The 16,587-nt window shown below is 37.6% G+C and overlaps 2 protein-coding genes across 4 annotated transcripts in view; one reads left to right on the top strand and one right to left on the bottom strand.

Annotated features, from left to right (window-relative positions):
* The window catches only part of CENPP (centromere protein P), a 318,797-nt gene that overhangs the window by 215,200 nt on the left and 87,010 nt on the right, over window positions 1–16,587 (bottom strand). The gene's annotated exons all lie outside the window — the stretch shown is intronic.
* On the top strand, window positions 13,200–15,217 carry OMD (osteomodulin). The gene is made up of 2 exons (XM_073352363.1): window positions 13,200–14,139; window positions 14,907–15,217. The coding sequence occupies exons 1-2, from the start codon at window positions 13,200–13,202 to the stop codon at window positions 15,215–15,217; spliced, it is 1,251 nt and encodes a 416-aa protein (XP_073208464.1).

The following is a 16,587-nucleotide window of genomic DNA, read 5'->3' as shown; positions in this document are numbered from 1 at the left end:
AATTAGACATGCCAGTTGGAATGCTCATGCACCCCTCCTACCTCTTCCTTCAGCATTTGCTAACAAGATTATGAAAGGAGGCGCGACACTCCAGCCACCTCAGTTCCTCCCATCCCCAAATCCTATCAGCTATTAGAATTCCGGGGCAGAGGGGAAAATGGGTGGGGAATGCAGAATCCATCTTGAAGATCTCCTGTTACAAGTGAGTAACCTTCATTTCTTCTTCAAGTCACCTCCACATGTTCCCACGCATGGGATAGTTTAGCAAGCAGTAATCCCATAAGGATCAAAGGACCTGGAATCCTAATCAAATAAGGATTTAAGAACTGCCTGCCAAATCTAGCATCTGACCTGGATGCTCCAAGTCTCAAGAGTATTGTCTAGAAATAGTGTGAATAAACCCTTATGTCACTACCTTGCATATCTCAATAAGCAAAACATGCCTTCTTTAGCCCTACCCAAATAATAGGCTAACATTCCATCTGCATCTAGGGTATGCAATCAGCACTCGCCTGGTTGACCATGTTGGCAAGATGGAAGGTGGAGAGTCTTTCTTTTTATGATGTGAACTGGTCTTCTCTCTAATCTTCAGATCCAGTGGGCTCGGATCCAAAGCAATAGGTTCTGATGTAACTAAGAACTGCTTTCTGGCTCTTGCTAGAAAGTCTTTCCCCACAGTCAGTTCCTTAAACTTGTTCCGGAGGACATGGCATTGAGGAACACCTGCCCCATGGATTAGCTTTCGATACAGAGGCTGACAATATCAAGTAATCTCTGCTCTTGGTCTTGGGATCAACAGATTTCATATCTTTCCTCAGATCCGGCACCTTCTTGGAGCCCAGATCAACTGCCAACAGGTCTTGAAGAGACTTTTGTAGCCTCTTGTCCCTGGATATATTCGGGGCAAAGGAGGATCTATGTGACCCCTTGAATCCTTTCAGATGATCGGATCCAGGTGGCCTCAGTGCCAATGCTTCTTGCAGAACTATTATCTTCAGTCTGTTTTGTTTGTCCTTATGAGCACTTTGCATCAATGTTGCACAAATGGAGCATCATGAGAAAATGTCCTTCTCCAAAACACGCCAAATATCTTGTGTGGGTGTCGGATGTTGGGAAGACTGAAGGGCAGGAGGCAAAGCAGTTAAATCCCAGCTTCTTGATCTTTGGATACAGTATCCAAGAACTGAAAAAGATTATTTTATCTTGTCTCCAAACCTCATATAAACTATTTACCCTAGAGATTAAAATATGATATTTTAAAAGTATCTAAAGCTATGTGAATTGCACTGGAGAAAAGGATCCAGCTGAAACACAGAGCTGTTCCTGAATCCATCAACTGGATGTGGCAGGAAGGAGCTGAGGCCACACACATTGTCATAGCCTCACCCTGAGAAAGTCCATGAACCCTAAGGGGGCAGATCGGAGGAGCACATGAACAATCACTGCTAGTTCAAGTTCCACACTAAACTGCACCCAGGTAATGCATCCTATTAGTGGGATTATGGAAGGCCATTTAAAGACGTTCATATTATTTCAGTTGCATTAGTACTCAAAGACCCCCTAACAGGGAATTAGGAGCCACACTGTATTAGACTTTTTACAAACAAATATATTTATTTTTCTTTTGGTTATTGATCCTATCATCGTTATACGGATTACTATCTGAAAAACAGACAAAATCTATCCCAAGACAAACATTTTTTAAATTTCTCCTCCAAGTTATGAAAGCCCAGCTAAGTCATTGTCCATTCATAATTTGCACTTGGTTAATATATTGATCAAGGAAAGTTTTACTCAGAATCACCGTCTGATCAACTTATGCAAAATGTTCCCACAATCTGAACTACAATGAGCACTAAAAAAATGTTTTTTAACATATACCCTACTTTTGAAAAGCCAGCATACCAAATATCCCTGCCTGCTCATGTTCTTCCTTGTAGCTCTTACCTGGCAAAACTACTTCCTTGACACTTTTCAGACCCATAGGCAACATCAGCTAGAAGTCCCTAGAAAACTCTTAGGGTGATTACTTTTTTTCTGCCCAGGATCTACAGCTTAACTAGCAACTGCAGCCAGTCTGCAGGAGGTACAACCCTGAGGGTATGACTTACTTCAATGCAACATATCCTTTATGTGAGCCAGAATTAGAAAAAAAACAGATCTTTTCACTACTCTGGATCAAAGACAACAATTTCTATTGGGCAACAAATTAGAGGCAGAGAGTTGACACTGCAGGGAATGGTATTATTTTCTCAAAAGTATAAAGCAGGACCCCTTTAAGATGTAGGTAGAAGGTTTCAGAACTCTGTGGCTTGAAATAATTCTTCAGTCTCTCCCATACACCGATTCCAATGCCAAATTTGTAGAGGGGGAGCCTTTCAATTCAAGTGTGTTGATCCTTCCAAGAGAGTTCCCCATAGTATTACCCCTGGCAGTCGTTTTATTTTGCCCCTTTCTGGGATCATGAGCTGCCTACCCACTCTCAGAAGATTCATTCCCATCTCTACACATAAACCCACTGCCTCTTCAAATGAGCCATGTACACTCTGTAGAGAAAGGGGACTCCTTTAGCTCCTTTGAGCTTATAGGCTCAGAATATGGGCTAGAAGGGGAAAATGGGTATAAATGGAGCCTGAATGTACAAGTAGTATCAAAGACATTCCTTTCTTTTCGGGCTTACATTAAAATCAGGGCCCCTCCCATTCCTGATTGCCAGTTCAGAGTTCACCCATGGTGATCTACCCTACTTCTTTAGGTAGTTATGATATCCATAGAACAACTTGTTTCTCTGCATCTTGAAGTTTCTCAGAGTGGTTATATGTGAGTATCTTGCAGAGTACAGACCTCCGCTGTTTCTGAGTTAACAAAAAAATAAACAGTAAATAAGCCCCAATACATTATGTAATACTAAAAAACAATTTTTTTGTGTTTGAGATTGCATATCAGAATACAGACTGAAAATCTAACCAACTCTCAGGATTTGAATAGAGATAGTCAGTAAGGCCACATTTCATGTATCACAATCATTGTTACTTAAACTCAAACCATTGGTGATTTAAGAAAATAAGTCACTTTCAAGCCAACACTAAGTTTCAGCTTGAAGTACATCTTTTTCTATTGCATTGCAATCTGACTGTAAAATAAATTGGTAATAAAAATGTTCATGGAACCTTAATTGTAATAAAATTAGCAAATTTGGGTAGGAAACACTAGATTCCAGCCTAATTTTATTGGACTTTCCAAACAGTAAACAAACAGAAAAAAAGGGAAAAAAGTGTTTGGCATGATAACTGAAAAAGCTTTCAGTACATGATGTTAAATTTAATCCCCTATTTACCCTTCATGTTAAGGAAATTCCTACCATACCTCAAACCAAAAGTAAAGAGAACGAGATCAAACCCCATAAACTTGACCAGCATCACAAAATATAGCCTTATTTGTATCCAAGATAGTTTGTGCAACAAAAAGGAACACATAATTTTAATCTACCCTGCAATCTTCTATAGCAAATTATACTTCAAGTCCAGTGCTTCACTACAATTCAAAACGACAGAGTCCTTTTCCATTGTAGATTTTAGGAGCATCATATCAGATCTTGAGTATTTTGTTATCTCTAGAGGATTTGCAACACAACCATTGTCTGGGAACTAGAGAAAAATTTAATCAGGTATGGAATTATAATTTAAATTGCATGCCTTCAAAGTAATTTGAATATATCTTTACGTGGCGGATGTTTCAAGTGCGTGTATGTGCTTCATTTAGCTTTCGTGATAAAGTGCAGCTACTCCATCAATCCATCATATTCATAGACTTACATCAAAAACTTATAAACAACAAAAAACCATTTACAAACTGGATCAATAAAGTAAGTTTTAAATTGAATTATTTTTTATTAATCACAAAATCAACCCCTCAGGATTTTTTTTCAAATAAGATTTCAAGTACCTATGTAGTTCACCATAATCTTTGGCAATTAGTGTGGTACAGTGACTGCTTCAAATAGTTATAGTATATCTAATAATAAAGTACATAGGATTTATAATTTTCTTCTTGCAAGCTATTTCCAGTGTTGACAACTTCCATGATTTTATCATGATATATAATTTTTTAAGTCCCCAATACTGGAATCATGATATTGCATGAAAGCCTCATCTTAATTTTTTTACGTCTATCCCTCCTGGTTGCAAAGAAAAGCTTGAAAACATGAAACAAGTGCACTCTAAAGGCTCAAAAGCTAGAAGGCAAGTAAAAAACTTTTTTTAAAAAAAATCTCATTATTTTCAAGTCAGTCTCATAATTTGGGGGCTAGACTCATTTTTTGTCTGCTTAGGATCTAATGCAATAAAACAATCATGGTGATTTATCCAGAACGACTTTCCTCATTCACCCTAAAAAAACAAAAAATAAAGTAACTGTGTCCCTTTCTTAAGGTGCACTTTTGGTTCATATCACAGTTATAATTATCTGCTTTGTCTAGATGAAAGTAGAAATCAAATAATCATCAACTAGCAGCAAAAGAAGATAATCTAACACATGTTGTACCAATACTCAACCATTTTCCATAAACAATACCTTCAGTTATTTAATAGCAAGTGTTTATTTCTCAGCTTTTATCTATTTCATACAAATATTTTAGCTATTTTCACACAATTTATAAAAGTGTTTTTGAAACATTTTGTTTTTTAAAATTGTGTGCAGTCTTAAAGGCACATTGTAAAGCTGGTAAAATATCAGCTCAACACTTGAAGCACTTTATAGCAGGATGTTTTCTGTGTGAAGAAAACATACGAGTCATGCAGAGAAATCATGTAAACTCTAGAGTGAAGATATGTGAGAGGCCCTCCTCATAACAGGAGAAAAGCTGGAGAAAGACAGAGACAGGGATGTGGTGTTAACTTTCTTTCATCCAGCAGCTACAGTGAGAGTAGAGAGAATGGACTAGACTTCCCTCCTCCTGAAAACCAGGCAGAAAAGGAAAAGGCAAAAAGAGCTAGCAACTGTTTTGGGTGAGAGGAGCACTAAAGAAAAAAGGCTGAATGTAATCAAATATTGTTTTGGAAATTCATTAGTAAGTGATGGATGGAGAAGGAAGCGAAGACAGCATGCACAACTACACTGTCAGTAAGGTCTCATGAACGTAACCCGTCACCTCATGACTAGGGGGACTTTGACTGGCCTGGTAGGAAGACAGCAGTGGGCCTTTAAGGGTCCCCTCTCCCAACTCCAAAAGGAGAGGCTGAGAGGGGAGAAAGATATCACCTGAAATGGTGGGCAAGCTGGCAGGATTCAGGTAAACCACTGAAACCTGTATATCTGGGAGAGGGTATATGAACCGTATATCTCCAGCCTGAGACCTCTTTCACATCAATGATCCCATCCAGGGATCAGAGAAGGACTAAGTTTTTTTGGTCTGCAGTGGGCACTGCTCTAGTTGCCTTTTTTGGTACTGAGAAGGAAATGTTCCCTCATCATTGCATGTGTTAGGATGGGTGGGGTTTTTTGCCTTCCCCATAGCAGCCTAGGCACCCAGTGGCGTAGGTCAGGAGGAAAGGTTCAAGTTGTCACAATACAGCAAGCGTCAGGTGTCCAATGCAAGTACTCATTCTGTACATGGTCTGGTTCCCTGAAAAAACAGAATTGGAAGTGGACTTTGGGGAAGGCATCCCCTAAAAAAGCTGGGAAATGCAGTTGAGGTTCCTAAAGTCTGTTATAGCAAGGAGACAACCCCATTTCCACAGCCCCTTAACCCTTTTACAAGAGAAGGGCAATGGGGTCCCAGTGATGAAAGAGCAGACTTTCACTGGATCTAAAATGATTAGGGAAGCATAACCTGCAGTGTACTAATTATTGCTGGGTAGTTCTCAGATGAGTTAAGTAATAAAGTTGTGGCCTAATTAAACCATCATTCTTTCCACCTCTCCAGGACAATCTCACTTTGAAAAAATCTGGTTATCCCCATCACGGCTATCAAAGAGAAGTAGAAAGACAAGAGCTTCAGGTATTTTCAGTTGGTCACATATCTAACTATTAACCAGACTACTAACCAAACCTGTTAGCTTTTAACACCACCACACATCAGGTATATTTAGAATGGATTGGCAATTCTCTTTCAAGCATCATCCATTCAATACCCCTTCAACTACGATTTGTCTCAAATTTGATAATTTATTCAGCAATTAATTCATCTATATATCTGCAATATTATTGTTCAAGCAAGCACAAATGTTCATGAGTTATGGGGATCTCAAAATAATAGACTTTAAAGTAATTCTTTCATTGCTTAGAATTTTCAAGTACTGGAGCACAGATTGAAACTTTTAACCTGCAAGAATGTGACTTGAACTGGATAGTAGCACATTTTCTTAATTTTGATAAGGTGAAAATTTTCTCTGGACTCCACAGCTTCAGCCTCCCAGGAATATGAAGAGCAACAAGAACTTTGGCTGACTTCACTGTTGAAGATACAACTAATGCCTTCTGCAACTTTTAGATGTATCAGTTCTTCATTCTTTTTTAGACTCTAACTGATAATACTGAACAAACCCTGAAATTATTATTGAGGTAATTATAATTATTACTTAACTATGTCTGGGAAATCCCCATAGTGACTTGTGACATCAACAGTTTTTGTAGCTGCTGACATGGCTAAAGCCTCTTTACTGCCAAATTTATTTATTTTTTCTCTGCTTTGCCTTCCTTCCTTCCTTCCTATCCATAAATTATGGCCTAGACAGATCTTTTATTCCTGTGGTTATTTGTGTTACATTATTGCTCAGATGGTTTCAGCAGGACAATAATTTATCACTATAAAAATTTAAATTCATCAACAGGCAGGTCGGGAAGGACAGAAAAAAACTTTAAACTTTACAGGTGACTATACCTCAAAAAAGTCAAATCTCCTGAAAATGTTTAATTATAGTGTTTTGAGCAATTAAATTGGTTTGGTGCACACATGATGTATTTTCTGTTTTAACCAAGAATGGCATGCGATTTACTAGAGGTAGTTTTTACCAGGGCAAAAACATGGTTTCTATTGCCCGTGGAAAAACTAGTTAGTCCCAGTTCAAGACATTTTCTATTTTAAAAACTGTTTCATTAATGCACTCCATATTATACTTTTTTAGTTACATATTCCAATTGTGGTCACATAAGGCAACAGATTTAGAGATTAATTTAGGTTTGTACAAATAAAAAGTAAAACTGCTGTAGGTGCCATGCTAATATATGTAATATAATACTGAACACTGGAATGTCTGTATTTGGGCTGTTGATTAATCGCAGTTAACTCATGCAATTAACTCAAAAAAATTAATCGCAATTTTAATCACAATTTTAATCGCACTGTTAAACAACAGAAAAGGAGTACTTCTGGCACCTCAGAGACTAACAAATTTATTTGAGCATAAGTTTTCATGAGCTACAGCTCACTTCATCGGACGCATTCAGTGGAAAATACAGTGGGGAGATTTATATACATAGAGAACATGAAACAATGGGTGTTAAACAATGGATTGCCAATTGAAATTTATTAAATATTTTGGACGTTTTTCTACATTTTCAAATATATAGATTTAAATCACAACATGGAATACAGTGTACAGTGCTCACTTCATATTTTTATTACAAATATTTGCACTGTAAAAATGATAAAAGAAATAATATGTTTCAATTCACTTCATACAAGTACTTAGTGCAATCTCTTTATCGTGAAAGTGCAACTTACATATGTAGATTGTTTGGGGTTATATAGGTGCACGCAAAAAAAAAACAACGTACAATGTCAGAGCCTACAAGTCCATTCAGTCCTACCTCTTGTTCAGCCAATCACTAAGACAAAGTTTGTTTACATTTATGGGAGACAATACTGCCTGCCTCTTATTTACAATGTTATCTGAAAGTGAGAACAGACGTTCACATTGCACTTTTGTAACTGGCATGACAAGTATTTACATGCCAGATATGCTAAACATTCGTATGCCCCTTCATGCTTCAGTGACCATTCCAGAGGACATGCTTCTGTGCTGCTGATGCTCGTTCAAAAACTAATTCGTTAATTAAATTTGTGACTGAACTCCTTGGGGGAGAACTGTATGTCTCCTGCTCTGTTTTACCTTCATTCTGCCATATATTTCATGTTATAACTGTCTCGGATGATGACCCAGCACATGTTTGTTTTAAGAACACTTTCACTGCAGATATGACAAAACACAAAGAAGGTAATAATGTAAGATTGCTAAAGATAGCTACAGCACTTGACCCAAGGTTTAAGAATCTGAAGTACCTTCCAAAATCTGAGAGGGATGAGGTGTGGAGCATGCTTCCAGGAGTCGTAAAAGAGCAACAATCCGATGCGGAAACTACAGAACCTGAACCACAAAAAAATAAAATTAACCTTCTTCTTGTAGTATCTGACTCAAATGATTAAAATGAATATGCATTGGTCTTCCCTGCTTCGGATCGTTGTCGAGCAGAACCCGTCATCAGCATGAACATATATCCTCTGGAATGGCGGTTGAAGCATGAAGGGACATATGAATCTTTAGAGCATCTGGCACGTAAATATCTTGCGACGCCAGCTGTAACAGTGCCATGTGAACGCTTGTTCTCACTTTCAGGTGACACTGTAAATAAGAAGTGGGCAGCATTATCTCTTGAAAATATGAACAAACTTGTTTGTCTGAGGGAAACTAAACAGGAAGTAGTACTGAGTGGACTTGTAGGCTCTAAAGATTTAGACTGTTTTATTTTTGAATGCAGTTATTTTTTGTACATAATTCTACATTTGTAAGTTCACCTTTCATGATAAAGTGACTGCACTACAGTACTTCTATTAGATGAATTGAAAAATACTATTTCTTTTGTTTTTACAGTGCAAATATTTGTAATAAAAATAAAGTGAGCACTGTACACTTTGTATTCTGTGTTGTAATTGAAATCAATATATTTGAAAATGTAGAAAACAACCAAAATATTCAAATAAATGGTATTCTATTATTGTTTATCAGCATGATTAATCATGATTTTTTTTAATCGCAATTAATTTTTTAAATTCCTTGACAGCCTATTCTGTTTACATTTTGGTTTGGTATTTTCTCAAGGAATTTATACATCTCATGACTCATTTCAGTTTTCAGTATTATATAAATATTACATATACTGCAAAGCTATTATCAAATTGTTAAATATATTTCAGTTATTTTCATTAGTATTTTCAAATAATAGTTTTATTTTCCCCAGTTTCATAGTTTAAACCCAATTTATCAGTGCCCTGTCTTAAACTAAAAGAAAAGGAGTACTTGTGGCACCTTAGAGACTAACCAATTTATTTGAGCATAAGCTTTCGTGAGCTACAGCTCACTTCATCGGATGCATTCAGTGGAAAATACTGTGAAAATACTCTTCAGTGAGGAGAAAGTTGGCTAGATTGTCGGGCTCAACGGGTAGTGATCAATGGCTCCATGTCTAGTTGGCAGACAGTATCAAGTGGAGTGCCCCAAGGGTTGGTCCTCGGGCCGGTTTTGTTCAATACCTTCATAAATGATCTGGAGGATGGTGTGGATTGCACCCTCAGCAAGTTTGCAGATGACACTAAACTGGGAGGAGAGGTAGATACGCTGGAGGGTAGGGATAGGATAGGTAGGGCCCTAGAGGATTTGGCCAAAAGAAATCGCATGAGGTTCAACAAGGACAAGTGCAGAGTCCTGCACTTAGGACGGAAGAATCCCATGCACCGCTACAGACTAGGGACCGAATGGCTAGGCAGCAGTTCTGCAGAAAAGGACCCAGGGGTTACAGTGGACGAGAAGCTGGATATGAGTCAACAGTGTGCCCTTGCTGCCAAGAAGGCCAATGGCATTTTGGGATGTATATGTAGGGGCATTGCCAGCAGATCGAGGGACGTGATCGTTCCCCTCTATTCAGCATTGGTGAGGCCTCATCTGGAGTACTGTGTCCAGTTTTGGGCCCCACACTACAAGAAGGATGTGGAAAAATTGGAAGGGAGGGCAAAAAAATTATTAGGGGACTGGAACACATGACTTATGAGGAGAGGCTGAGGGAACTGGGATTGTTTAGTCTGCAGAAGAGAAGAATGAGGGAGGATTTGATAGCTGCTTTCAACTACCTGAAAGGGGGTTCCAAAGCGGATGGATCTAGACTGTTCTCAGTGGTAGCAGATGACAGAACAAGGAGTAATGGTCTCAAGTTGCAGTGAGGGAGGTTCAGGTTGGATATTAGGAAAAACTTTTTCACTAGGAGGGTAGTGAAACACTGGAATGCGTTACCTAGGGAGGTGGTGGAATCTCCTTCCTTATTAGTTTTTAAGGTCAGGCTTGACAAAGCCCTAGCTGGGATGATTTAGTTGGGGATTGGTCCTGCTTTGAACAGGGGGTTGGACTAGACGACCTCCTGAGGTCCCTTCCAACCCTGATATTCTATGAGTCAGGGGCAAGAATATCTGTGACCATTAGAACACAGACACCTCAAAAACTCAGAATTTAACGCATTATTCTTGAGTTGTCAACATTCATCTGCTGCTGGCAAAATGTCTCCATCCCACACTAGTGGCAGACCCACACAGATGGTAATGACCTTCTACTGCTACAATTTACTCAAGTGGTACACAGATCCACTGTTAATCTAAAGACGCCAACTCTCCAGAGGACCCAAGTTGAAGGTCAATATGATGAAATTTTTATTTTTTCAGTTTTTAAGTTTCTTCCAAAAATTATGAAATTACATTACAAATTATAGTACGTTATAACATTAATGTTGCAAAATCAACCACTTAAAAGTTAGGAGATGCCAGAAATAAGGCTGCACATGTAATTGTCTCCCTTGTGAGCAGCCTTTATTTGTGTGATCAAAATCTTCCTGAGATCTTCACAGATAAGGCTCAGGGATAGTTTTTCCAAGTGGTGAAAAATCCTTAACTCAGGGCTTTTACAACTAGACTGGAGAGCACAGCAGGAACTGTGCCATTGCAAACCATTCTGAATTTATACAGAAATGGACTGGATGATTTAATAGTATTTTCATCTCTAACTTTCATGATTTGTTTGAGTCAACTGAAGGAAAAAAAAATGCCTGCTACCACAATGCTTGGTAGCATCCAACATTAGCCTCCAACTGGGGTCAGGATGGATTCAGCATTATACAGAATTCCAAGTTACCTGGAAATGATGCTATGGAACTTTTGCTGCATGTAATAGCATGAAAAGGATCTGTATCTCATCCAGAAGCAGTACAGAATTGCAGCTGAAGACCTTGAGTTATTGTGCACTGAGATGGTCACCAGAAAGCTGTTTAAAGTCCAGTCTTGACATGTACCCAGCATCCTAATTTCCCAATTGAAGGTGCGACTACTCAGCACCTCTAGAATCAGGCTACTTATTTAAATGTGTATATATGGAATCGTAGAAGTTTGAAAATTTTAACCATAGCTAATTGGAGGCAGTATGGTGTAGTGGATAAAGCACTGGACTGGGACTCAGGAGATCTGAGTTCTTTTCCTGGTTCTAGCACTGGTCTACTAGGTGACTTTGGACAAGTCACTTCTCTTTGTTCCTCTGTTTCCCTGTCTGTAAAATGGGGATAATGATATTGACCTCCTCTGTAAACCACTTTGAGATCTATGGTTGAAAAGTGCTATTTCAGAGCTTGGTATTATTATTAGAATTAATTTACACTGTGCTACATGTGAGGGGGGAAATTCCTTCTTGACGGGTGGTTAGTTGACAACCTGAAGCAAAAAGAAAAGGAGTACTTGTGGCACCTTAGAGACTAACCAATTTGCTCACGAAAGCTTATGCTCAAATAAATTGGTTAGTCTCTAAGGTGCCACAAGTACTCCTTTTCTTTTTGCGAATACAGACTAACACGGCTGTTACTCTGAAACCTGAAGCAGTATTCTTCTAACATAGCTGTAAATGTTTTTCATAGCAATTAAGATATATAGTCTTAAAATATAGCCAATATTTGTCTCAAAACTCTCACAGTGGATTGCACACAAAAGCTTATGCTCTAATAAATTTGTTAGTTTCTAAGGTGCCACAAGTACTCCTGTTTTTTACAGATTGCCTGCTTATTCCATAAAATAAATGTTTGTTTTAAATTTACTGTCTTTCACCATCTTTGAGCATTCCTCAGCCTATGAAAAGTTAGGTTTTCCTTTTTAAAAGTTAGCAGTTAGCTAAAAACTACCAAGATGGTATTAGACATAATTGTATTTTCTTAATTATTTATATTGCATGCCCATTCCCTCATTCAGATTGTGGAGTAAAAACTGCCCACAGACTCCAACAAGCATAGGAAACCCAGCAGTCTGTGGAACTAGTTAGAGCATCAGGATGTTTACTGTACTCCATAGAAACCGACATCACTTTAAAGTGGAATTTTAGGGCTGTGGCCTGTGCCTCCATTAGCAAATGCCCCTGTTCATCTTGAAAGGAATGCAGCGCCCATGGACTCCAGTACAACTCTCAGGCTATGTCGCCACTACTGCAGTAAGTTGACCGAAGTTACGCAACTCCAGCTACGTGAATAACGTAACAGGAGTCGACATAGGTTGGGTTGACTTACTGCGGTGTCTATACAGTGCTGGGTCAACGGGAGACACTCTCCCATCGACTTACCTTACCCTTCTTGTTACGGGGTGGATTACTGGGGTCGACCGGAGAGTGCTCTGCCGTTGATTGAGTGGCTCTTCACTAGACCCGCTAAATCGACCCCCCAGTGCATCGATCTCTGGAGCATCAATCCAGCAGTAATGTAGACATAACCTCAGGCTGCAATAGTGGGCATAAAGCCCCTCTCCCCCACACTATGTCTGTGCAATCTGTAGAGTGAAAAAAAGGAGGATGAAAATTTTTCCCTCCCACAATTGGTATACAACCCTCTAGCACCACGCTTGACCTCAGCTTTAGGATTTGGGCCCCAGAGAGGAGAAAAAATATGGAAAGATTGCAATTCACTTGTTTGAAGTCCACGTTAATAGGTGCCTTAGAAAATACAGAATTGAAAGAATAATAATTTTTGGTGGTAATTATACAAACTAAATGTTTATGTTTCCTGCAATAATTATTTTCTCCTCATTTAAAAAATAGTTATTTTTTTCTTATATTGGAATTTAAATATGGTTTCATCTATTTATGAATTTTGTTTCTTCTTTTCAACAGGGTACTACAGAAAAACAAAAAAAAATGGGGTTTCTATGTCAACTATCAATTATCCCTCTTCTATTTGGAGCTATGGTCTTTTGTCAGCATGAAGGTTATGATTTTGAGGATGAATATGACCAAGAGCCAGATGATGAATACCCACCTATTTTTCATTTTAATCCTAGTGTAGAATATGTAGTTCCTCATTTTCCTACTCCAGCCAAGTGTGCTCAAGAATGCTTTTGCCCACCAACTTTTCCATTATCAATGTACTGTGACCATCGAAAACTTAAGATGATACCACATATTCCTTCCCACATCCAACAACTCTATCTTCAGCATAATGACATCAAAGCTGTAACTGCAGAATCTTTTGTTAATGCCACTGCCTTGAGAGAAATTAACCTTAGCCATAACAAAATTAAATCTCATATGATTGACCATGGTGTTTTTGCCAAACTTTCAAATCTTGTGCAACTTCACTTAGAACACAATAAATTGGATGAATTTCCATTTCCTCTTCCCAGCTCTCTAGAACGACTCTTTCTCAGTTTCAATGAGATTTCCAGATTACCTGGAAATGCCCTGCAAGGGTTACTAAATGTGACCATACTTGATCTCTGCAATAACTACCTTGATGACTCCCTACTCAAAGGAAAATACTTTTCAAATCTGAAAAATCTATTGCAGATCAACCTATGCAACAACAGGTTACAGACTATGCCTCCTGATCTCCCATTTTCACTTATATATCTCTCCCTCGAAAATAACTCAATTTCTTACATTCCAGAAAACTATTTCAATAGACTTCCAAAAATAACTGCTCTAAGAATGTCACACAACAACCTGCAGGAAGTCCCATATAATGTTTTTAACCTTTCCAACCTTGTAGAACTCAATGTTGGACACAACAAGCTGAAGCAAGCATTCTATATTCCAAGAAGTCTACAGCATTTGTATATTGAAGACAATGACATTGAATGTACGTTGATTATTATTAGTCCTTAATAAAAATGAGAGAAGTATTTCTATAACATTTTTTCTTTTGCATAATTTTTCTGCTTATTACTCAAAAACTTCCTGACTTTTAACCTCAACCCAACACCAACACTTCTGGGCTATATTCAGTCTTGCTGACACAAGGAGGTTTCTGCTTTGCTGTGATGCAGGTTACCTCATCCTGCCCTTCTTTGAGGGTCCCATCAGTTGGGGCATAAGGCTCAATAGTAGCCCTAGTTCTGCAGCTTGCCCAAGGAATGCTCTGAATTGTTAATTATCTTGGACTCTCAATGGAAGAAACATTGCAGAAGATTTGTACTTCTGCTATCTTCCTATCACCTCCAAGCAGGCTCTCTGTCAGACTCCGCTCCAGCTTCCTCTAATAAAAATCAACTAACAAGTCTAGCTTATTGTTTAGAACTTGTTTGTAGCAAAGGCATTTGATAAACATTTATATAGAAAGAGGCCACTATTAATACATTTCCCTTACATTAAAATAATCTATTTTAGGCCATTTTAACACCACAAACCTTCCCACTTCTACTTGATCAAAAGCTATTTCTCTTATTGGTTTTTCCATATCTGGAACTCTAACTTAAGTCAAGAGGCAGGATGATAGCAATATTTTTCATCAGTTACATGGGTGGATATTATTCCTGTTTCTAGCTATGAAAAAAAGTGGATTTTAAAGAAATTTGAGTTCTCTTAATATTTTCAATGTTTAAACTAATATTTTTCACTCTTTTACAGTTGTAAATATTACTCTGATGTGTCCTTCAATTGATCCAAGGAATATCAATCATTTAACCTATATTCGGATGGACCAAAATAAGCTTACAGCTCCAATAAGCACATATGCATTCTTCTGCTTTCCCCACATACGCATTATTTATTATGGTGAACAAAAAGGAAGTGTCAGCCAATCAACACAACTGAGAACTCCAGTTGTCCGCAGATTTTTAACACCAGAAGAATATGATGAAGCAGAAGATGGTCACGAAACGGAAGATGGTCATGAAGAAGGAGAAAGAGAAGATGACTACTTTCATCCTTACTTTTAAGGAAGTAATTATAAAGTATAAGTAAAGTATATATAAAAGAGGTGAATAATTTGGGGCACTACAAGGGAGTTATGAGCAATATGAACTATGTAAACAATAGTGGTTAGATCAGATTCCAAGTATATAGAACAGTGCTTTCTAACATTTTCCAGGCAAATAATTATTAGTTGAGTGAAGTAATCCTTGACTGTACCAATCATTACCCTTTCCCTCTCACTCACATTCCAACTTGGAAGAGAACTTGGTTATGTTAGTTTTGCAATTTGGACTAAACTTTTTGCATATATTTGTGTTGATTTTAATTTTAAATGTATACTGAGTGGTTTTGGTTTAACATAACTGAAAGAATAAAAATGCTCTTAATCTTAGAAAAATGTTTAGGGCCTTAACTGTGAAACTGGTCTGCATCATTTGTGCAGTATCTGTATCATCTAAATGCAAAGGAACATGCACGAGTAGTTTCTTAATAAAGTTTGAATTTAATGCAGTATTGCAACATTAGAATTAGAGAGAAGACTCATTAAATAGCTATCGTATAAAACATAGCAACATTAAACAGACGTAAAAAAAACAAATACTTTCGGATCTAGCTTGCACAATAACTATTGATATAGGTTTTATTCCTTATTCCTTTTTTTCATACATGAACAAATAATGTTACTTTACTTTCTGTGCCATTATACATTCAAAAGCACATACTACATATTTTGTTCTTTTAAACAGTACTTGCAGAAAACTGGCTTTTGTTTCATAAGAGAATGTATCCTGGGTGACACAGGAAATTTTTACAAATCATCCTTTAGAAAAGCAGCACTGGTGGTTAAAATATACACTAAAACTAACTAAATAAGAATAATGCTATGCTCATTGGACAAAAAAAAACGTTTACTTTCAGCCCTGTTTAAACCATGCAGCTGAGTGTTTTTATGCCTTTTTAATTTTTCAGACACCTCTGTGCTTTCATATGCCTTGTGTCTGTAGTTTCATTTTCAACTGGATGCACAATGCGCATATTTGTTCTAATACTTTAGAAAATTTAAATCTTCTACTTTTTTTTTGTTTGTTTTTACAGTGCCCTATGAATTGTATAAAGATACCAAATATCTTCTGCTTGTAAATCTACCAGTGCATCTCCTTTATAAAAACAGGCTTTAGTTGATCAGTTTTTGTGGGCATCCAGTGATACAGTGTCCAGGTCTTTGAGATATGTTTTTGCTTGTTATTTAAGAAAAATCAATACAGCAAAAATATTTATGTTCTACCTCTCCATTATTTCAAATTATTTTAATAAAATTAATCATTTCATGCTTTTTGTTGTATTTTAGGCACTTTGAATACAAATGTAGGGTCTCCCTCTACATAGGTGATGA

Source organism: Lepidochelys kempii, chromosome 7, assembly GCF_965140265.1.
Source record: "Lepidochelys kempii isolate rLepKem1 chromosome 7, rLepKem1.hap2, whole genome shotgun sequence".
In the NCBI taxonomy this organism is placed as follows: domain Eukaryota; kingdom Metazoa; phylum Chordata; order Testudines; family Cheloniidae; genus Lepidochelys; species Lepidochelys kempii.
This window is presented reverse-complemented; position numbering and strand designations above follow the sequence as displayed.

Excerpts from the sequence above, each read along its gene's own strand:
- OMD (XM_073352363.1), top strand. The coding sequence starts at position 13,200 with ATGGGGTTTCTATGTCAACTATCAATTATCCCTCTTCTATTTGGAGCT. Across the intron at positions 14,140-14,906 it reads TGAAGACAATGACATTGAAT|TTGTAAATATTACTCTGATG; the intron begins GTACGTTGATTA and ends ACTCTTTTACAG.